Here is a 23,378-nt window from a genome sequence, read left to right on the forward strand (position 1 = left end):
AGCAAATTGATATTTCTAGATGATCAAAATGTTGGTCTTAGTTATGCAATAACTTAATGTGGTTATATCACTGTACTTTTTTAGAGATCATCGGAAGCTTAAAGGTATAATATGCAACATTTAAAACTTAAATACAGCAGATATCAAATATATCCAAACTAAATATGAAAACTTCCTTAAAAACAGAGTGAAGTCAAACTCCCACAGGGTTTGTTGTGCTAGGCTCTATGTTCACACTGAGATGGCGCTTCCTTCAGCTTGTTTATGCGTCACTCAGAGGCTCAAACGCCTTTCATCTCTCTCCGACTGTTCGCCCTGCCACCATGATGGCAGACAGAGATGCCCCTGCCCACCCAGGGACAGTGTGGACGTTTCCGTGAGTCCACAGCTGAACAGTCGAGTCTCAGCCACGTCTGGTCCTTGAACATTAGAGCTGATTTATATATTAGTAGTATGTTGTTATCTTGATGCACTTAAAACCTTTCTAGCATTCAGCTGATCTTCACAGAATCAGTAAGTCATTCTTGAAGGTTTTAAATACCATCAGAGTGGAGGTGTACTGTGTTGAAGGCTGAATTTAAAACACAGGTAAATGCATCTTTTGGGAAATCTTTTGAGATATGGTGTCTGGGGTTTTGTTTTCTTTAGCTGGGTGCATTCTGTCTGTTTAACTTTCGGAATGTCCTCTCAGGGAAACATCCAATTTGCCTGTTACTAATTGCATTTTGCCAAAACTATGGCTGATTGATGCTCGCAATTTTGAAATCGTCCACTGGCTCCACTGTGCCTACTTCCTCCTCTGGCAGCAGCTCAAGAGTTTTGGTACTTGGTTCAATTTTTTTTTCTCCAGGAATTGGATGCTTCATTATATCCATGTATGTGTTGGAGTTTTATAACTTCTGTATATATTCAGAAAAAACACATGTCCATTGAAGACACTGAACATAAAAGTCAGATCTCTACTTAGAATGCAGTTTTCAGTCTTCATCATTTTCTTTTCAGTCTCTTGAATTTTAGATTGGCTCGACATTGATTCATAAAAATGTGTTCTGAGTACTTTGAGGTTGTTTATGCTAAAACCAGAATACAGGACATGCTGGCCACCCACTGCAGCTTCAGAATTCACCCTTTTCTTGTTACTTCCTGGTGGAGCTCTCGCACACATTCAGAAAGCCGCCTCTGGGTTTGAAGGAATCAGCCTTAGATGCTTTATACTTTGTCCATCAAAGCATTGCAAATTGTGCCGACTGAGACTTTTGAGACACAGCCAGCAAGCATGCGGCTCAAGTGTTGCATTTTATACAGCTTCAGGTCATGATATTTGAGTATGCCGCTAAGGATCTACAACTCAGCATCACATTTACACCATCACCAAATATCACCAAATGATCTCTGAGGTACTGGGCTGCCACGTTTTGGTCCCTTGATCAGTCAGTTCATTTCTAACCAGGTTTGAAACTCAGGGTTGTGAACTTGTGTACTATCAAGATGTTGTCTTTGATCATCTTCAAGTGGTGGTAATTATTTTGATGCATCTCCCCAGCACTGTGATAAATGATCTGTTAGAGGGAGACGTGTTGTTGCATTGTTTTTTATCTCTCTTGTAGAGATTTCCAGATTATTAGTTTTGTGTTCATGTGGTTGTGTTACTCCTTTTTGTCCCAAGGATCACAGCTTAGCACTGGCATGATCACCCGAAAGGTCAGCTCTAAGCAATAGTGACTGTGCACCGCTTGAAATAAAAAAACAGGGCTATCGCCTCGTCCCTGCGCAAGTTTAGCACCCAAAGCAAAGATGTTTCATGTTCAATTTTGACTCAAATTTTGAAAAATGATGATAATCAAAATTACACAATGATTTTGTTTTGCAAAGATGCTCTTTTTGTTGTTCTGTTTTAAAACAATCACCACCCCTTCCTTAATAGCGGTGCATTCAAGCTTCTTCAATCCAATGCATTCAAGCAGAATCTGATGTCAAACAGACTACAGCATCTGGATGGCACAGGAACAAAGATTTTGGCAAGATGTCAGAATTATTGGCCGTATTAGCCTCTGTTGTCTAGATCTTTTGCTTTCTCATTAGTTTAGGAAGTAAATATCCAGATGTAAATTACAAAGCAGAGGATATTGAAATGTGCTGTGTACCTTCTGAATCCATGATACTGAAGCCTCGGCAAGGCTGTGGCTAACGTAATTTAGCTCAAGCGGTGGCTAACTTAGTTAGCCAAGATCATGTTGGATAATCACAATCTTGACCAATATAATCATGATCTTGAGTGAGGGGTTTTTCCTGTTATGAAACACTTTTATTTCCAATCAGCTGTGCAAGATTTCTTCATTTCACTCAGCTTAGTAGGAATATCCACTTTCTCCACCTTCATATCCATCTCTGCTTGTCTACTGCCCCATCTCCATCTTTTCCTGTTTGACCATTTTCATCATGCCCCTCATTTCCTGCTATTCCACCCTCTGCATCTTCTATTTCTGGTGTGGGCGTGATGCCAAGTTAGTTTTTATGGTTGTTAAATTGCATTTTATAACTTTTTCCTGTTTAGGTAATACAAAAAAGTACATTTTGTTGTCTTCAAACCCTTACTTTGAAATATTACTGTGCTATACTGGAGAAATGCAGATTAAGTCCTGCTGCCAAAGTTGCATTGCCTTCAAATAGCAAGATCAATTTCAATATTACTGGGCAGCACAATAACTTAACAAAGATTGGAATATCATTCAGGACTATAACACATAATAGATGTAACAAAATGGAAACAATATGAAATAATTCCTGAGAGTACATATATTCAATGCAAAAGGACATGTACAAAAAAAGTGTGCAAAAGTACTTCCTTTAAATATTTTAATGTCCTCACAGGAGCTTTAAGTATCGGATGCACGTTCCTCTGTCAGACTGGATTGTTATTATTTTTATCTTGTAAGTGAGTTTGAGGTTAGTCTAGTCCACTAAATTCTAAGTGTTTCCACAAATTTACATAACTCTGGATATATATTTTCATGACATGTATGAACGCTAACGGGCAATCTTTTGACCTGACTTTTCCCGCAGTGTGTCCTGTCATCCAGTGAGTAAAACTTCTCTGTGAAGTCAGGGTGAGCTGATGTTTGAGCGCAGCAGGAAAATATTTAGGAAAATTCACTACAGGTGAGTGGGCCAAGATGATTATGTCAAGCGACAGGCGAGCAACTAGTGCGATCGTCATGCATGTAGTCAAGCTGCTTCATTCTCTTTTTTGGTACTATAAATAAGTCCAATAATTCCGGAGCATTGCTAAAAAAAATAGTAGCAAAAACTGTCATCATAGAGTTGGATTCTGCTACGCCTGCCATTTCCTCGTTGTCCTTTTTACATAATGTCCTGCTTACTGAGACCCCTGTACCGCTGTGAGGTGCATGTGTAAACAAGCAAGATTTCAGAAGCTGCCTGTTCTGAAATATTATGTAAATTTCCAGAAGTGCATGAGTGAAAAAGGCTCTGATGTGGCTTGTCTTATCAAGCAGACTACTTATGCATACAAAAGAGCAATGACAAAATCAAACGTCAATCTAAAAAGAACCCACGCTGTAGTGTGGCTTTACCTCCCTGAGGGTTAATACAGGTTACACTAATGATTTCACTCATCAAAACAACTCATACATTATTGACTGAGTAATCCCAAAAACCAATCCTTGTGTTTGGTCTCCTGCTGTGAAACTCAATGATCACTGCAGCGTGCCGCAGACAGCTCGACATCTTATAGTAAACTCCTCTCGCCGTGTTTATCACTTGAACGGCTGTAGGAGCTCAGTCACAGTCTGAGATCACTGAAAGAGGACAGACGCAAACATTCTTCAAGGGAAAGGAATCAAAGACAGCTCACAGCATGCATTTAAAAAAGACGAAATGAGAGAAGCGGCCTTTCAAATGAAATATGAAATTATGATTTGCCTTGAAGGTTGAAGAATTACAAGTCACCTCTGTTAATACACATGTCCCCCGGGGTGTTTTTATCACTGAAATTGCTCCCAGGCAACGTTGTGCTGGGAGCAGAAGTGAAAAGCAGATTGAGGAGCGGTGCTACAATTACTATCTGATAAGGTGTGGGGTGACTCATTGTTGATTAGAAGTTTTCATGTCCCCTTCGTAAAAGTGTGTGTGTGTGTGTGTGACTGAATGCATTTGAGAACAATTCAGAAAGATAAATAGAGGACTGTGGAGGGAATCTAAGTAGACAGAACCATGATGGTGGTCATTTCTATTGACCTTTTTTTTTTAACTTACTATTCGCTTTGTTATATACTGTATACTAGAACATCCAAATTGTAAGTCAAAGGACCAAACTACACAAAGCTGTATGTTTGAATAACCCCCAAATGTGCACTGAATTATTTGAAATGAAGTTTTACTCCTTATATTCCTAAGACAGTTGATAAGACTTTGGGTACTGCTGCAGCTTAACTAAATATTAATTATCAAAAACATAAAACACTAAGGAAGATATAATACATGTTGAGGCAGTATAATTAAGGCTGCACATGATGATTGGAAGCATTCTTAACAAACATTTATATTTTTGTTGTTGTCACTCTATTAATACAGCTGAAATATTTCAATATATCTAGAGTCAAAAACATTGACTGCAGCAGGTACACTAGGTTTAGTGTATTGTGTTGTTTGTCGATCTGAGTAGGATGCCAATCTTGTCATTGTCAGTTGACTTGAAAAACTCTAGAATTCTTGGTTTTGAGCATACATATACATCAAATGATAGGTTATATATTGATATTGATAGGTTATATATTTTCAAGCACAAAAAAAACAAAAACAAAAAAAAGCATTAGCATTGCTAACAAGAAAAGTCAAAAGAAAAAAACTCATCCACATTTGTGGCACATATTTGTCTCATACTTAAAGAAATATCAATATAATATAAGTTTATATAGTCAAGCTGCTCAACAACATCAACAGCTGATCATAAGAGTTCTAATCAGCATCAAAATACTTATATCTGATGTCTTTATCGGATGTCTTCGTCTTGTCGACATGACAGGGTAATCAAGGCCACTTGAACCTCAAATGTGAGCTGATCATCAACCATGACACCTAGATTCCTGGCAGACTTTTTGGGCATGAGTTTTGATTGTTCTAAGCTGGATATTGATTCGTGGTTGCATTGAGGGACTGACTGGGATGACAAGGAGCTCAGTCCCTGATAGGTTGAGTTAAAGGTGTCGTTTATTCATCCATTGAGAGATATCAGAAAGGCATGACAAAAATATTTCCCTCAGGTGGTGTATATTGAGAAGAGAAAGGGACCAAACACTGACCCTTGAGGCACCCCTAGGGATAAATTGTATCCCTAGGGAAACAAAGAAACCCTAAAAGATCTACCTGAGAGGTAGGACACGAACCAGCAGAGGGCAGATCCTGAGATGCCAAGTTCAGAGAGTGAGGAGAGGAGGATTTGATGGTGTCAAAGACAGCTGACAGTTCTAGCAACAATAGAACTGAGGACTGAAAACACACATTGGGAAACCAATATTACTACAATGCGGATGCACTGTGTAAGTACAAAGACGGAGTAACTGTAGAGATTTGTTACAGTGCTGAAGTAGAATGGCAATCTAAAAAATGCTTCTATTTCAGTATCCAGGACCTGCTTCAAATCAGGGCTGCATGGTGGTGCAGTGGTTAGCCCTGTCGACTCGCAATAAGAAAGTTCCTGTGGAGTTTACATGTTATCCCAATGCATCCCAAGCGTTCTCTCCGACTGCATCCATGCTCACTAGGAAGATTTGTTACTCTAAATTGCCCCTTAGGTCTAAATGTGAAAGTTTGTCTGTCTCTCTCTGTCAGCCCTGTGACTGACTGGCACATTACCCTGCCTTTCACCCAACAACAGCTGAGATCGGCTCCAGTGACCTCAAACAGTAAAATTGGTATAGCTAATAGATGGATTCTTAAAATCAACTTATAGTCACGTAAATAATGCTAAAAGAATTAAATATGCTCCAACCAAGGCCAGTTTTAAATTAAACACTCTTTTGTCCCAAAATTGCTTACTGGAGCATCACCATTACCCTTCCAACTAACACAATGCATCATGTTTTTTAAAACCTGACTGTCTGTCACAGATGTTGCCACTGATTCTTGTTAAGACTTATTTATGCTTGTTACGTCTGCTTATCACACACTGCTGTCTGTTGCTGTTTCCACTGATTCTCCCTCTGCCCTCCCGGTGCCTTCAAGTCTACGTCTCATTACCATACTTGGAGAAGGCATCTTGCTTTGTGCATTCTGTGTGTCCCATATCTAAATGACGTTTGTTGGTTGGCTTCTGTTCTCTGTAGCCTACGGGGGTTGTTTGTTGTTCTTCCCGCTGAATCCCTCACTGCTGCTTGGATTCAACAGAGAGTAAAAACTCGGGAGAATAGCATTTAAAAAAATAAAATAAGACACTAACCATTAATTGAAAAATGGATCAGCATCCTCTAAAGCAAGTGCCATTGAGAGAATTACAGTCAGGATAGACATAAAAGGACTCATATGCGATGGATTACACATCTAGCATACATTGGCTGTACCTCAAGATTTAAGGTATCTCAAATTCTCTTAGGAGCCACAACAACCAGCTTCCACCGGTGATACAGCGGATTACCAGCCTCCCTGTTCAGGCTGCTCTGCTTCCTGCGCAGACTCCCTTTTGTACACTGCTAGTTTCTCCAGGAAAAAAAAGAGCTCTCCTGAGCAAAAGGCATCTGTGAGGACTACAGATTTAAAGCTGCACTGTCCTTATTGAAAATTCACCCCACAAAGGTCCACTCTCATTTCTTAATCCAACTGGTTTCTCAGTTTTTGCTTGGCATACAAAAACAAACATCCCTACACATACAGAATTTACATCTGTTACTTAAGCATTCCAACTTTTTCTTATGCAGTAACCTTGAGATCTTACAAACTTCTCAGCCTGATGTGTGAATGAGGATATAGTATAAGCCTCTGATTTTATGGATCTTTACTCTTTGCATATTTTTTTATATATTAGTATGGGGTCTGTGTCTGTCTTGCATATAATTAGACTATATAAAGAAAGTGGATGTAGACTAAATGGTGGAGCCTTTGCAAAAGTGCTTAAACCTACAATCTCTCAAAGCGATAGCAGGGGTCGGCTCCACAAACCAAAAGAGGTTGGTGTGCTTAAAGTTTAAAAGAAAGTGATCATACCTCAGCCTTGATTTCTTATCCTTGTGATTTGTAATGTGTCAATTGTTTTATTAGGATTTTATTGAGAGTAAAAATTAGCAGTACATTGTTTAGGATGCCTGTGATTGACAAATTGGTCCAAGGCATGGCAATGTCCAAATCAGTCTCACTTGCACAGGAGGCTGTTTGTGGTGAAAAGCTCTGAACCCCATTATTTGGATGTTTTGGTTATAGTTTGTTGCCACTGGGATGTGCACATGTACAGCAGTCATGTAAGTCACAAGGTTGACTGAAACAGCCTTCTGTCATTTCAGGTTACGGAAGTCTGGTTTTAGTGAGTAAATGGACTACACTTAAATAGCATTTAAGTCTTCCAACAACTCAAAGCACTTTTACACAACATGTGCCATTAACCATTCATTCACACACTAATAGCTTTTTAAAGTGCCAACTGCCTATCAATAGTAATCACATTACCGTACCAATGGCTATGCTTTCTGGAGCAGCTTGGGATTCAGTGTCATGACCGAGGACATTTAGACATGAAGACTGCAGGAACTGGGATCCTTACCATTCAATTCAGAGAAGACCCATTCTACCACTAAGCCATAGCCAACCCGAGCATTCCTGTACCTGTGCTTGTTAAAACTGAGGCCACATATATAAACAATTTGCAAAGACTTCTGAAAAGTGTCCTACAGGATCTTCATCTGCAGTGCACACACGGAATAGTGTTGTGTGACTCATAGGTAGTGCAAGACAGTGAGCTATCATTTTAAAATGGTTTCTGTCATTGGCTTCTCAAGGTTAAATAAAGTATTAAACATTAGAATTGGTTGATGACAAATATGTAACGGAACAGCAATCCACAATTCTATTTATCAAGTTGATTGAGAGACCTGTCTCTCGACCTGTTCCCTTTTCTTTCTGTTGTCTCTGTACTTTTCCATGCCGGTGTCAAAGTATATCATATTCAAGTCCATACACAAGCTCAATCTATATATGCATAAAAATTACAGCATTTAGCACAACTTCTGTATTTCTCATTTTGTAATGTCTGAGAAAAAACAGACATGATCAATCATTTTTATTTTCAATATCATGCTTCATGCTTCAAATTTAACCTTTATGTGTGTTTGCATTCAGCGAATGGGAAAACCTATCCCTGTATAGCCTCTTTCACTACCACTACAGTCTGTGACATTTCTGGACTCTTGTGGTAAAATATTTCTCACTTCAAGAGTGAAGTTTTCTGCAGCCAGGCAGTGTTTTCTCTGAGCCTGCAGCTATCTACTGGATCTACTGCTGCACAGCACTCATGCGGTTTCCATTTTGCCTAAAGCTAGTACAGAGTGAGAACAAGTGGGGATGAAAATCCACCTTTTCAATCTTTTATTCCCATTTCTATTGATTGTGTTTCACTTCCTGTACTGCATGTGTATGTGTCATTCATTTTGAAGTAAGCCATGAGGGTACTTCTCTGCAAGTAAACGGGCAACGTTACAGAAACCACTTCCAGAGGACCTTTCCTGGAACATCCCACAGCTCACAATAAGCAGAAACGTTTTAGTTTGAGTCATTTTCTTTTCTATAAATTGGTCTATGAAAGCACCAAAACAATTATGCATTTTTAAAAGTGTAATAATCTTGACTTTAATCCGTTTTTCATACAAGAACGCGACTCTGTGGAATCCTGCACTCTTTGTACATCTCTGGATAAGAGCATTGTAAGAAAACACTTAAAATGTAAATGTGATCTTTCTAAGAGCTGCCAGGCATCTCTGATATCGTTGGAATTGCCCCTTTATCGGCATAAAAAGTTACGTTTGACATTTTTCCCTTAACAAAAGCATTAAGATAACAAGAACTGATGGGCCATAGCCATTATGCTAGCAAAGCTTAGTGGAATTGTGGTGGGACTTTTAGTGTTTCCAGAAGCAGTGATAGTGAAAGGTTCCCTGACTGTAGGTAACCATGGTGTTCCCACAGACACATTAAGCTCTTGTCAGTGATGTGGTGGAGACTCAGGCGGAGAGCTGAACAAGGTGTTCTCGCCTCTGTGCTCCCTGCTCTTCTTGACCTTCATTAAAATGGCATAGCCGGTAGCAATTAATGCCTCCAAGGCACCTGAAATAATACGAGGCAGATTAACCTGCAGCTCAAACAAGCAGAAGGCGTTGGTTTAAACAACTGCTTGACACTTGTAGAGTAACTACCCAGGCTGTGTGTGGGTGCTAATGAGGGACTACCTTGATACTGTAATGCATAATGGATGATTGATATTATATAAGAAGCAACATGGCCAATGAATGAAAACCTAAAGGAGATATGAACTATCTCTGATTACATGATGTCTTCAAAGGATCAAAAGTTACATTGATATCCACCAAGTTTCAGTTTAAATGTACATTTTCTTAATTGATCCACAAGAAATAATTATGTTCTAAAATCGCTTGGATTTTTCTTGCATGTGTCCACCACTCTTTGGTAGAGACTACTAAAACCATAAGACCATTGCTCATGACATGCATGTGGTCTGAAGTGGTGAATTATGGTGGACTGTACAAAACATATAGCTCTAAAGGCTGTTTCAAGTTCAATCTTAGCTTACAGTTATTACGTACTTTTTGGATTTGCACCTGTTTTTAAAGTTTCATCATCCAAACAACCCAGTTTGTAAAACTAAAGACTACAGTGAATAATGAGCCTGATCCTCACTGAAGAAAGTCATCACCATTTTTTAAAACTAATTTTTGCAAAAGTTAATGACAGACATTGATTTTGATGAAATCAAATCACAAAATCTGTGATTCCTCTCAGCTCTGCTTACATTTATGTTGGACAAAAACATTACTCCAACTAAGAGGTAACTTTTTGCTTTAACCCTTGTGTTATATGTTCACTTTTTGGACCCAGCACTACAGAAATAAAAAAGATACTGAGAAATCCTTTACATATAGTTTATTGTCTTTATCTCAATTCCAAATAATAAAGCTAAAGTATGTGGAGACAAACTGTTTGCACATTTTCTATAAAGAATCAGATTCATAAACTATATTTATATATCCAATATTTGTAATCATTTTTCAGCTGCCCCAAAGTGATAAATAAATAATACAGTTGAAGAAAGCACAATAAGCATCTGTTTAATAGTGAACAAAAACATCCTCTATCTGCTATCTATTTAAATAATTCGGTCTCTCTAAATTTTCTTGTCTGGCAAAAGAATTAGAATCCCTGTTAAATCAGCAACTGTGCAGTTTCTTATCCTTTAATGACATTTAAATCCCCATCAATCAGGGTTAAAACTGGGCCATAGGATAATACCTGTCACATCCCTTTTAATAAATGACAGTGTGAACTCAAATGATAAAGGTAAAACATGTGCAGCCTTCTTCATTGACCAGTGAAAGGCATTTGATTTTCCCCTTTATTCAGTAATCTTCAAAAAATATATATTTAGAATACAGTAAAATAATTATATAATAATTGAATTAGACTACAAGCTGTATCAATTAAGAATTTGAATGACGTTGACTCACACTAACTCACATGGACCTATGGTGCTCAAGCTGTGGGTGTAGTAGGCAGACATAAAAAATAAGTCATAGTAAAGTGGATGGGAGCCAAACGAATGTTGAGTCATGCAGTTTTTGACGAGAGCTGCCTGCTATATTACAAATGTGAATATTAGAGACACTTTTAAAATAACTTTGGAGGACTACTCAGTAATAAATTGAATTTTGTGATGGCAGAACAAAGAAAGGTCCATTTTATAAGATATGTGCCCAATTTATTTGTTTGCAGCATTAGATGCTGCAAACAAGAAGCATTAGAAGCATTAATGTAGTGATCCATGTTGTTAATGCACCATTAACATTGTAATGCAATGAAGTCCTTTGATTGGCTGATTGGGCAATACTTTGGTCCTGACCAAGATATTTCAAACATTAAATAATAATAATGAATTAAATAATTCACAGTCCCAGAGGACCAATTTGCTATGTACCCTGAGGTTGACATTTTTGTTTTTTAGTAACATTGCTTGAAAATCAATATCAATATATGCATCAATATTGTGCAAACATAGATAATAATAGTTTCTCAAATAATTCATAATTTCACTTTCAGCTTCAGTGGATAAAGGAGAATACTCTAAGAATTATTACCTCAACACTCGGTTCCATTTTCAACTGGCATAGATACCACAAGGCCTTGAGGTGCAGAGGAATGCAACACATTTCACTTAAGTAGAGACACACTAGGTAAAACACACTAGGACAAAAAGGGAGATTGCTAAATGTTAAATGGACTTGAGCTTGTATAGTGCTTTTTGAGTCACAGTCACATAATTATTTTTTTTACTTTTAAAGTAATGTCTTTACACTGGCTCCCCATCACTTTCAGAATCCAGTTTAAAGTTCTTATTATTGTGTTTCGAGCCTTGCATGGTCAAGCACCAGTTTATGTTACTGAGCTGTTGAAGCCTTATAACACCAGCAGGTCCCTGAGGTCCTCTGACCAGGGTCTGCTGGTTGTTCCTCGCATGAGGCTCAAAACCAAAGGAAACTGTGCCTTTGAGGTTGTGGCACCTAAACTTTGGAACCGTCTTCCCCCAGAACTGAGAGCCTTGACCTCTATGGACACTTTTAAAAATCAGTTAAAGACCTTTCAGTTCAGACTTGCTTTTGTTTTATCCGTCTGTATTTGATTTTATGTGACTGTCTATTAGTATTAACCCTCTGTTCAATTCTTTATTGTGAAGCACTTTGTGACATCTGCTCTTGAAAGGTGCTATATAAATAAACTTTTCTAAATGACTTACTTACAATATGTAACTTTTCTGCCTCAAAATTGTAGTTTCAAAGTCGATCTAACAGAACAGGTACCTTTAAAAGGAAGAATAGGTTACCTCCCATGATCGCCCAAGTCCCCTGCAGGTGTCAGTTGTGTTTAATTAAGTAGCACAGCTGTTAATCACTGCATGCTTGGAAAACTGTTATTATAGCTTTAAAATGATGTTTGTCTTTGTAAGTTTTAGGAAAATATTGTGCAATGGCAGAGTATTGAGCCACAGTTTATACCTCTACCTACTCCAATCGACACAAAAATATTTTCAGGAGGCACCTTGTGAAGATGTGTGATCGCACTTCCCACACTGGTGTGTTCAAACATTTAAGCGTGACTCAACAGATGTGATACAGAAAACCTGCTTAAACTGGAAAGCTCTGTGAGAGACCTTTCTGTACTCACATGCCCTGCATTGCTGTTTTTTCGATCACCTTGAGTTGTGAGGAAAATTAGACTCTAACCATTGTTTTCTGTTTATCTCTTACAAAATGGCCTGTGGATTTGGGATTAATCCCTTTGAGAGAATTGCTTCAACTAACGCAAATGGCTTTAAGCTGCAGTTGTTACTACAAAATGTCTTTTTTATTAGCATTGTTTATTATAATTAAGGCTCCTTTAACTGTTAAAATGCACTAAAGGGGGCCATGAGGGATATTTGTTCCAGGAAAATCTGTCAGGAGACAATTTCTCAAACAGTCCTGTGAGCGTCACCACATTCAGATCTACGGCATCTCAATTAGTGGATTGTGAAGCTCTTCTCTGCTGCCGACACACTTTATGGGTCCAGCTTGAGGGTGTTTTTGCAAACAAATCGTGTCTGCTGCAGCTCGGAGAAGAAAATAGATTGTAAATATGTCACTTCTTCTACGTCATTCCATTACGATGCCTTGCGTTTACACACAAACATGACCCTCCATTTTCTAAATGTGTCTTAATATGCAGTATCTGATTGACCCCACTTTTCTTGTGCTTTTTCCCCTTAACTATAGTGTTGTTCATATTCCACTGCCTTACACACTGCGCCGAATGCACACCTTCACCTGTGCACACATAAACACAAAAGCACCTGTGCTTTGCAGGGCTACGTGTGGCAGAGCAAATATGTCGGTTCCCAAGACAACAGCAGAGTCATTATAACAGGACAAACAGATTACACGGTGCAGCGTTGCCACAGAAAACCGCACATCCCATCAACGACATCAGAGAAATACTTTAAGGGACTGGCTTGGAAAAAAAAAAAAAAACTTAGGTCATAATTCATTCCCCTCCTGTACCTGTTCATGGTAAAGAGATCATTTTCTTTTTCCTTAACAGACCACAGATACGATGGATTTTCCTCGAGGTGACGCAAGACTCCCCAGGGAGATTAAAGAAAACTGGAAAAGCTTTCATGATCCTATTTATTGTCTTTTATCAGTCCGTGATATAAAAAACAGGAATCGCAGCAATTTATCAAATAGCTAGAAATCGTTTTAGCAGCATTTTATCTGAAGTAATTGATTTATTTTGGAAGTAATATTCTTGCGATTCAGACAAAACATCCAGAATGTGAGATGATGCAGAGTGAGAAAGTCTGCTCAGGTGGGCACTTTAGAGAACTGATGGGTCAACAGTTATCTACAGAAACTATCTGTCAGTTCATACACACATCTGCCTTCTTCCGGAATATATCATCATCTACTACAACACACTACATGACTTTCTCTCTTACATCTGTGATCTCCTTATTGCTTATTTCAATTATTTGCCACTCCTCTCCTCTTTTTTTCTTGCACTTTAAAACACCATCCATACGGACTAGGGATGGGAATTTTTAAAGTCATTTCTATATCTGAATACTCTCATTATCCTTACCAGTTAATGATTACTCATAAATTGTTTATATTTTTTTCAGTGATATTTAGGTCTTGGTCCTGTCTTGGTCTTGTCTCAATCCCTAAATGTATTGTTCTTGTCTCGGTCTCGGAGCCCTCTGGTCTCAGGTATGTCTTGGTCTCGGTTAGTGTGGTCTTGACTACAAGACTCATGAAACTATGTGCTTTATAAATAAAGCTAACATTGTGTCCATTGTAAGACAAAAAGTCGAGCTGAATTATTTAAAGCGACATAAGCTATGTCATTGGCTGCCTGGTGGTTCAGTGTTCAGTACTGTTGCCTCACAGCATGAATGTTTCTGGTCAAATCCCTGTTGGACAACAGCCTCTCTGTGTAGAGTTGACTTTTTTTGTAGACCTACACAAACCGTTTTAGTTTCTAAACCCAACCAAACTGCAGTCATTTGTTAGGCTATTAAAACAACATCAACGTGAAATGTTTTTTTCTTCATTATTGTTTCTTATGTTTTACTGTTCTTATAGTAAAAAAGCACAATTATAAACATCAGCACAAAAGCATAGCATGTAAACATAAAGGAGTTAGCTAGAAAGCTAACTTACACACATTGTGCTGGACAGAGGTCTCCTCAGTGACAAAGAGAGCCGTTTGGCACACAGCAAAACATTTGACGGGCTTCTAATTTGTATTTATTTGACAACACAGGGTTGAACAGTCATTTGAAATCACAAAAAAAAGGACTTTACTAGCTAGTATACACTCTGTCAGGTGTCATGCTCATCTCATTGAGCTCCTGTAAATCCCTGTAATTATCTGATGACTATAGAAGCTATACAGCTTATAAAATGTGAGCTCAAACTCTGATGAAATGATCTCTAATTTCAATTTATAGTCCCAGACTTTGAAAATGTACACTATCAACCTTTGTCACAGGGACATATAGTCACTTATTTGTCAAAGCATATCAATAATTGACCATAACTAGGGTAACCCTGCAGTGGGCAGCTGTAGAACCAACATCTTATACACTGTGGGCTGCATGCAGCAGGGAGAGGCTGACGAGACGAGAGACATATTAGCACAGAAACCTCAAATGACTCATACAAAAAAATAAATAAATTAAACGCCTCTGAGTGTAAAACACAATGCTGAAAGATGACCTATAGGGAAGATTTGTGATAATCACTCCACACAGTCAAATTGTAGCACAAGACAAATCAAATTTGTAATTTCGTTACAGCTGCCAGTGTAATTCATTATGTCCTGATTACTCTGCGAGACCAAATTTAAGCAACAAGAATCAATATCAATTAATTTGCCAATTTTAAAAGGAGGGAGAAAGACAGATGGCTGGTGGAATACAGATCTGTCCTGAGATGTGATTATGATTGCCATAAGCATATTTTGCTACATCTCACACATGATGTTTAGCTTTGAAGGAGATTGATTTTCTCAGTGATTTACAGAAGTAATATCAGTATAACCTTTTGAGAGAGTAAATCTAAATAAATTACTGTGAGAAACAAAATCCTCTCATGTCGTCATTCATGGTAAAGCCAGTCACAGATTTGCATCATATTGGGGTTGTTTATCTCTTTTTGCACAAAGTACCATACTGATTATTATATATCTTTGTTGTATAAGGGGAGTAAAATGATGATAGTAGCCAAAATAATGTACATATTGCTGCTCATAGTGCAAGGAATTCAATCAGCTCATTTGCATTCAGCGCACATGAGCGGCACGGTGTGCTGCTGCTGACCTGCAGCCGATCCTTCAGCCTCCTGCACGGAACTCAACCTTAAAGGAAACGACCAGTGATTCTACATCATTTAGAGCATTTAGAAGTCTGTGCCTACCATTTACCACAGCATGCCACTGCATTTTAAACTTTATTCTGCTTTCCAGACAGCCTGCACAGCATGTAAGATTCATATAAGCTTGAATAGAATGAAACTTTCCTTAAGTACTGTAGATTATCAAACAACCTGAATACATTTTTGGTCTTCATTACCAAGTAAGTTTACTTTTGTGTCGTCATATGACATGAGTAATGACTTAAAGAGACATATGGATGAACCTGCACTGTAATTAACTCAAACTATTATGTGCAATTTAAAAATATATATTTTTCACGATAGATGCTTTGGAGTTTCCATGAGTCTGTGTGCATTTTAATCAAGTTTTTTTTCTCATGCTTTTACAAAAGAAATATAAAAAAAACACATGGGAAGGTTGATTCTTTGAATTATGGTTCAATCAACTAGAGATGCTGTACATGGTTTGAGGTTAAAGAGTAGCTCCAAATGGGTCCTTGGAAGTAAAAATAAGCAACTCAAGCCTCTATGGTAGGAGGTGCACAAGCTGTGAAAACCAAGTTGTCAGAGGAAGACTGTGTGATCTTGTTCTTTATTGCTATTGACAGCTGTCGATAAACAGCTTCAGCAGGGTACTCACACCGGACGATTTTGGACTATTCCCCCTTCCACCCTAAGTCAGCAAAGGCCCGACTATCTGATAGATCCAAAGATTATCTTTCCAGACGTTCCTGTGGTGGAAGGGGTGTGAAGATTGTTAACCTCGCCGAACTGCTCGGAAGATGATCAGGGCCGCCCCGATTTCATTATTAAACGTGTTCAGTATTCACGATCAGAAATCCTGTGGTGTTGGGAGAACACTGAGGGCGGAACGGAACAATAGCCAATAAGGAAGCAAGCTGACTGAAGCAGGAAGCACAACAAACATTACCATGGCAACAGCAAACGCGAAGCATAAAGTTAGATGGACGTCATGAATTAAAGACCAACTTGTTGATTTGTGGGAACAACACAAGTTATATTACAATGTGTCCTGTAAAACAAACCACAATCCAACTGATGAGGGAAGGAGCAAAATGTTTACCGTAAAGGATCTACCAGCTAACAGCTAGCTACATCAAGCTTGGCCGTCATGTTTGTTGACTCTTAAAGGCTTAAAGTTGCATTTGACCACATGAGATTACACATTTTGATATTTGAGACTCTGGTTGTTGGTGAATTAATCGGTTAGTGTGTGGTGTGCTGAGTTGGTCGTCTCGTTGCACACCACACACTATGAGATCTGAACTGTTAATCTGTCATGATTTGTCGTCATGTGTCCTAATCGGTTAAAATTAAAAAAAATATTTTAGTGTGTGCGAAGCTTAAGTCCAAATTAAAACATGTGGTGATATTTTTTATTATTTCTTAAAATGAATCAATTTCAGAGCCAATATGATGTGAGCACACTGGATTACTCTTTCACTTTTTTTTAAAAATTTTTTGCAGTATTGACGAGTGTCAGAGTGAGATATCTTTCTATCACAGATTTAGCTGAAAATTAAGCAGCTCCTTCAAATCCAATGCTTCAACATGCCTCAGGAATGATCTTCTCTTTTTCAGCAGATAGCAACATGCCTGAGGGGGATACTGATTTAACTGTTGGGTCAACGTGCATTTAAAGTGCTCTGAGTTGCATAATTTAAAAGAAGTGATAGACAATGCACAAAATGGCTACAGGTAGAGGTATTTAATTTAATTTAATTTAAAATTCATAACAACAAGCTACTACATGTCATGTTGTGTTCAATTAGTTTACAGTACGTCATGTAATTGTAAAGCTGCATCTTTTTTTTTTTTGCCAATTTGGAGCATTAAGACTTAAAATACAACATGAGCATTCATTTGGAGTCGTGTTTCTGGTTACCATGAAATTATAACTCCGATAATGACGGCCCGATTCACTAAACAGATTTTGAGCTGCAAAACCCATGTGCAGATAAAGCAGAAAGACACCATCTAATTCAATAAAAGACACACTTATGGTTAAATGCTCCCCTGAATGCGATACAGGACAAACAGCATCTCTGGGAAAAAGTCACTTTTTTAATTTTCGTTCCATGAGCCGTATTTTACAAATCACTCCGTCTAATTCACTCAAACAACTGACAACTTCAGTGATAATGACAGCAATTTAATCTTTTTGTGACCTTAAAAATAAATTATTTAAATCATGAATGTATAAATCCAGTCAGTACGTGTAATTTGACCTTACTTTTAAAATTACGTGCAAACAATGTGAGTGTCATTTCCTGTAAAAGTTACCCTTTCTGGCTCCATCCAGGGAAGAAGCTTTGAACGGTGAAAACTTTTTGGTTCTGGCAACACAATACACTGTAAAAAGTGTCATCTCTCCTCCCAGATCAGAATTGAGTCACCCTGAGTGCACAGCTTTGCAGAGCGTGGAGGCGCAGATAGCGTCTCTCCACAATCAGACACAAAACAAGAGCAAACTGCACGAAGGAGATCAACTTTATGAACTTGTTTTACTCCAATATTTGCACAAAGTGCTTTGTCAATCAGACCTTGAGACAGAGCAGATAGAGGGCTAAATTTACGGAACTATTAGAGGCCGCAATCCATTCTTTGTGAAATCACCCTGACTCTTCTTTTTGCTTTAATCGACACATCAATTGATAACAATCTCTTGGGCAGCCATAGCTCAGTCTGAAGGGACTTGGGTTGGGAACCTGGGGGATCGTCCTGGTTCGATCTAAAGTATGGAAGTTGGTATGGTTGCTGGAGAGGTGCCAGGTCACTTCCCAAACACTGCTGCAGTGCTCTTGAGCAAGGCAAAGAACCTCCTACAGCTCTGACGCTCTCCCTGTGTGGCAGCCCCGCCCTGACCTCTCTCCATTAATGCATGCATAGGTCCTGTTTGTGCATGTGTGTGATTGATGGCCTATGTGTTTCCCCTCGGTGATTAATAAAGTATGTCAAATAAAATTCTAATTAAAATCTAAAACAAGCTAATAAATAGATTAGCTGTAAACTGAAGACTTTGAAGACAAAAGGCCACTTTTTTCTCAATTAACTCAGACAGATGAAGCATATCTGGTAATTCATGGTAAATGGACTTCAGCTTGTATAGATCTTTTCTGGTCTTCTGACTACTCAAGTCACACCTACACATTCAAACACTGATGGCAGCGGCTGCTAAGTACCATCAGAAGTAACTAATCCCATTCATACACGTTCATATTCACAGACGAATCTGCAAAAGCAATTCAGGGTTAAGTGTCTTGCCCAAGGACACATCGGACATGTTGCTGCAGGAGCTGGGGATTGAACCCCCAACCTTCCGGTTGAGAGGCGACTGACTGAGCCGACTGATAAATGGTACAGAAAAAAGTAAACAAACCCTTCAGGATCAAATATTTAAATATGAGTCATTAAAATCTGACCTTTGAACCTTTGATACCACCATGCTAATTACACTACTGACACAGCGTGTTTATTGAAGTTCTACAGCCAATAGTGCATATTGTACTTAAATGTAAGTGCTCTGGTTGCAAATCCGCTAGAGCTGAGTTTTTTTTTTTTAAGTGCATGACTAAACACATGCACGAGTGGGTAGTTAGCCATATGGGAAAAGACAGAATCAATATTTGAGAGCTCAAAACACAGAACTTGCTCAGGACATGTCTAAAATAGATAAGTTAAAGCTCAACACTGCACCAAAAATATTATGTCTCCTTCTGGGAGGTGGTTGTTGAAGTGATACACATGCCAACTGATGGTGGGTGTTTCTTGGCCAAGATTTTGGTGTTTAATGCTCGCAGTGATGGTCTGTGCTGGTGGAGAGATAATCAATATGACTCTCTGTTTTCAGCCCTGAAGATTTAAACGCAGTAGGCTCCATTCATACTGTAACTCCAAAGTAACTGTGAGTACCCAGCAAAGCATATCAAATCATTTATAATGAATTTGAAAATGACATCTAATTTAGTGCATACATCCTATTGTTGGCCACCCAGGTTGATTTTTATAAAGACTGTTTGTGCGTGAGTCAGCAGCTTGTGGTCTAAAGATAAAGTTTAATTAAGCTAAAAGCCTCACTGGCTCCCCCATGACTTCTTTTCAATCCCTCCTCCAAACTCTCATACCCCGCCGGAAACTTTGGACTAATTGGACGCCCTGCTTGCCATAATCTTTGAGTCCAAATAAGATTAATGAGCGGACACATTTTTGTAGTGTGCACCTATTCAATACGTCTTTTTGCAGTGCTCGCGGACTCTTAGAGAAGATTTCTTGCTTGGTCATGTTTGTAAACACAAGCTGATGTGGGGGCTGATGTGACCCCACTGCTGCTACATAAATGCCACGCTCTCTGGTAACATGTTCCTACATCACTAATTTCTTCTCTCTGTCTGCTCTCTTCTCAGGTTATGGGCATGCAGCACCTGGGACCGACGCAGGGAAGGCCTTTTGCATGTTTTACGCCGTCCTGGGAATCCCTTTGACTCTTGTCATGTTCCAAAGTCTGGGCGAGAGGATGAACACTTTTGTCAAGTACCTCCTGAAGCGGATAAAGAAGTGCTGCGGCATGAGTATCACCGACGTGTCCATGGAGAACATGGTGACTGTAGGATTTTTCTCTTGTGTTGGCACTCTGTGCATTGGGGCTGCTGCCTTCTCCCATTACGAGGACTGGAGCTTCTTTCAGTCATATTATTACTGCTTTATTACATTAACAACTATAGGCTTTGGGGACTTTGTGGCCCTTCAAAAGAACCGGGCCCTCCAGAAGAAGCCCCTGTATGTGGCCTTTAGCTTCATGTATATCCTGGTGGGCCTGACGGTCATTGGGGCCTTCTTAAACCTGGTGGTGCTCCGCTTCCTGACTATGAACAGCGAGGACGAGCGGCGGGATGCAGAAGAACGGGCTTCACTAGCGGGAAACCGAAACAGCATGATCATCCACATCCAGGACGAATCATTACCGCGAGGCAGGCGGCGGCGTGAACCGTATCGGGCAGAAGTGACTGATTTGCAGTCAGTCTGCTCCTGTATGCACTACCACTCGCATGACTTCGGCAGCTCTGGGGGAGGGATGGGAGGCTTGGGATGTGCTTTCTCCCATCAGAACTCATTCAGTTCGCAGCTGAATCCCAATCAGTACTTTCACTCGGTCTCCTACAGGATCGAGGAGATCTCACCGAGCACCTTGAAAAACAGCTTCCTCCCCTCGCCCATCAGCTCGGTGTCTCCAGGGCTTCACAGCTTCTCAGACAATCACCAACTCATGAGGAGAAGGAAATCCATCTAAACCCTTACACACTGGACAAATGAGTTTCCATGTTTTATAGATAAGGTCAAACAATTGCAATGCTGCTCCTTACCAAAATCTAATTTCAGCACTTTTTTCCCTTTTTGGTTGTATGTAATATAAAGAAATTCATGGAAACAGGTGATGAACACAGCGTGGAACAGCAAGCGTGGACTAAATGGGATGCAAAGCATGAAGCATGGATGTCTATTTTTTCAAGAGATTTTCTCCATTTACACAAACTTTAATGAACTTCCTTCTTTCAGATTTACAGTACAATATTGATATATGAACTTTGGTTTCATACCAAATGATGCACACTTGGGGAAATGCTATTTTTCAAAAAGGGAGTATGCTTGTTTCACCTTAACTTGAAGAAAATTTTGCTGTTATGTACTACTCCATTGCCTCACTGCAGACAGAGATTTTCAAATGACTTAAAGCATCAGGTATTGTTTTCTATAAGCAATCATATAATTTAAGGGTCTCACTACGCATCAAGCCAAAATATTGTTGCCAATATTAGCATGTGCATTAGATGTCATTTACTGAGTGTGCCATGGTTTGTGACATTCTTTAGTCTTTTATAGAACAGCTGTATGAAGGGCGTCTGTTTGTCTTTGTTTCAAAGGATCATGCTGCTGTTATTGATATCTCAACCTCATATAGAATCTGATCTAACCACAAGAGCTTTAATTTCACCCACAGCCTTTTCATAATAAGAGATACCTGAACCTGTAGGAAAACCCCTCCTCCCCACTACACTGTCTTAAGGTTGTCAAAGTTTCAGATACATTGATACTTTTTGATACCACATATCGTAGAAAAAAAAACAATCTCTATTGCAATAGTAATAATGGTATTGAAATGCAACAAAGTTAGAAAAGGCCTGTAATTCGGGGGCACCTAGCGGTTAGCGCACATCACCCATGTACAGTACGGAGGCCAATTTGACCAACTGGGTGGCCCAGGTGCAAATCCGACCTGTGGCGCAATTCAGTTCCCAATTTCTCTATCCCTGATTTCTGACTCTATCCACTGTCCTATCTCTAAGATAAAGGCATAAAACCCCTAAAATAAACCTTTAAAAAAAAAAAAACACAAATCTTAAGTCACATTTTAACCCAGAGCTACTGCAAACGAAATTGAGAGATTAGATTTATAAATTGGTGAATACTGACGCTGTAAATCCTTTGGGGTCTCATAAAGCTGCAAACGTTACATTTATGTCTCTTACAAAAAGATACAGAGCATAGGAGGGAACACGTTCTTAATTGCACAATGTATAAGTACCAGATGTATTCAGACAAAACAATCTCTGTTATTTGAATGATTATTAGTGTCTAAAAGAACCAAAGCTCTAAAAAACTGCAGAGCTTCAGTCATACTTTTTAAACTCAGCCGCGAGCGTATGACAGAGAGACAAGACAGAGAGCATAGGAGTTGACTAAGGAGGAGACACTGTCTGAAAATGTACAAATGTTTTTGTGCAATCTAGACCAAGTGCAGAAGTATTGGTGATGAAGAATTATTCCAATATAAGGTACCTAGGACTTCTATTGTTGTTGCCTTGGAAACAGATATCAAGATCATATCAAAGTTTAAAATTCTGGTATCATGACAAGCATCCACAGTGTACTAATTGTAGGGTTTTTATTATTGTTTTGTTTTCCTCCAATTGACATCAATATTGAATATTGGTTCAATTAAAGTGCAATCTTCTCTAAATAGACTTTTCTTTTACAACACTATTGAGTATCAAACAGGAATAACAGTATTGAAGAAGAGGCAGGGAGACCACCTACTTCTTTCACTGAATGCACTGCAGCAGCAAAGGGGTCATTCAGTGATTTACTGTTCCATTAAGTTGGCTACACACAAGAGACATAAAAGACAGAATGAATCATGCTCACATGGCAGCCCCTTTTGCCTCTGACATCATGTTCAGTTAGAAAGCTCTATTAATGTCATTATGCTTTAGCTACTACTGTGTTACAGGTTGTATTTAACTTTAAGGGACAATAACAAACTGTTATCATTTGCCCACTTCTGTATGGGACAGGAACTGACAAAACAATGGACAGTGAAACCCCAAAGTAAAACTGGACCGTCTTTCAAGCAAAAACAACATATTTGAAAACCCACATGCTAGCATTAGACAACAGCTAACATTAGCATTAGAATAAGCCAAAGTGGTTGTATGCTTCAGCAGCTGTTGTTTAACATGAGCTCATGTAGATTTATCTTACAAATATGTCCTGATATTTAAGTATATCCATTTTACTTTAAGTTACGGATCAGTTGTAAAGCCATGGATGTTAACAATTATCAGATTTATTATGTTTATAAGATGTGCAACTTTGAAGACAGCA

General features: G+C 38.9%; 1 protein-coding gene across 1 annotated transcript in view; it reads left to right on the forward strand.

Annotated features, from left to right (window-relative positions):
- Positions 1-22,513, forward strand: part of kcnk9 (potassium channel, subfamily K, member 9) — a 45,746-nt gene extending 23,233 nt beyond the window's left edge. The window contains exon 2 of the mRNA XM_061060332.1: positions 20,123-22,513. Coding sequence (XP_060916315.1) covers positions 20,123-21,006 — 884 coding nt within the window. The 3' untranslated portion in view covers positions 21,007-22,513. The remainder of the gene's footprint in view (positions 1-20,122) is intronic.
- The last annotated feature ends 865 nt before the right edge of the window (positions 22,514-23,378 follow it).

The sequence above is a fragment of the Labrus mixtus genome, chromosome 16 (genome assembly GCF_963584025.1).
Source record: "Labrus mixtus chromosome 16, fLabMix1.1, whole genome shotgun sequence".
Taxonomy (NCBI): Eukaryota; Metazoa; Chordata; class Actinopteri; order Labriformes; family Labridae; genus Labrus; species Labrus mixtus.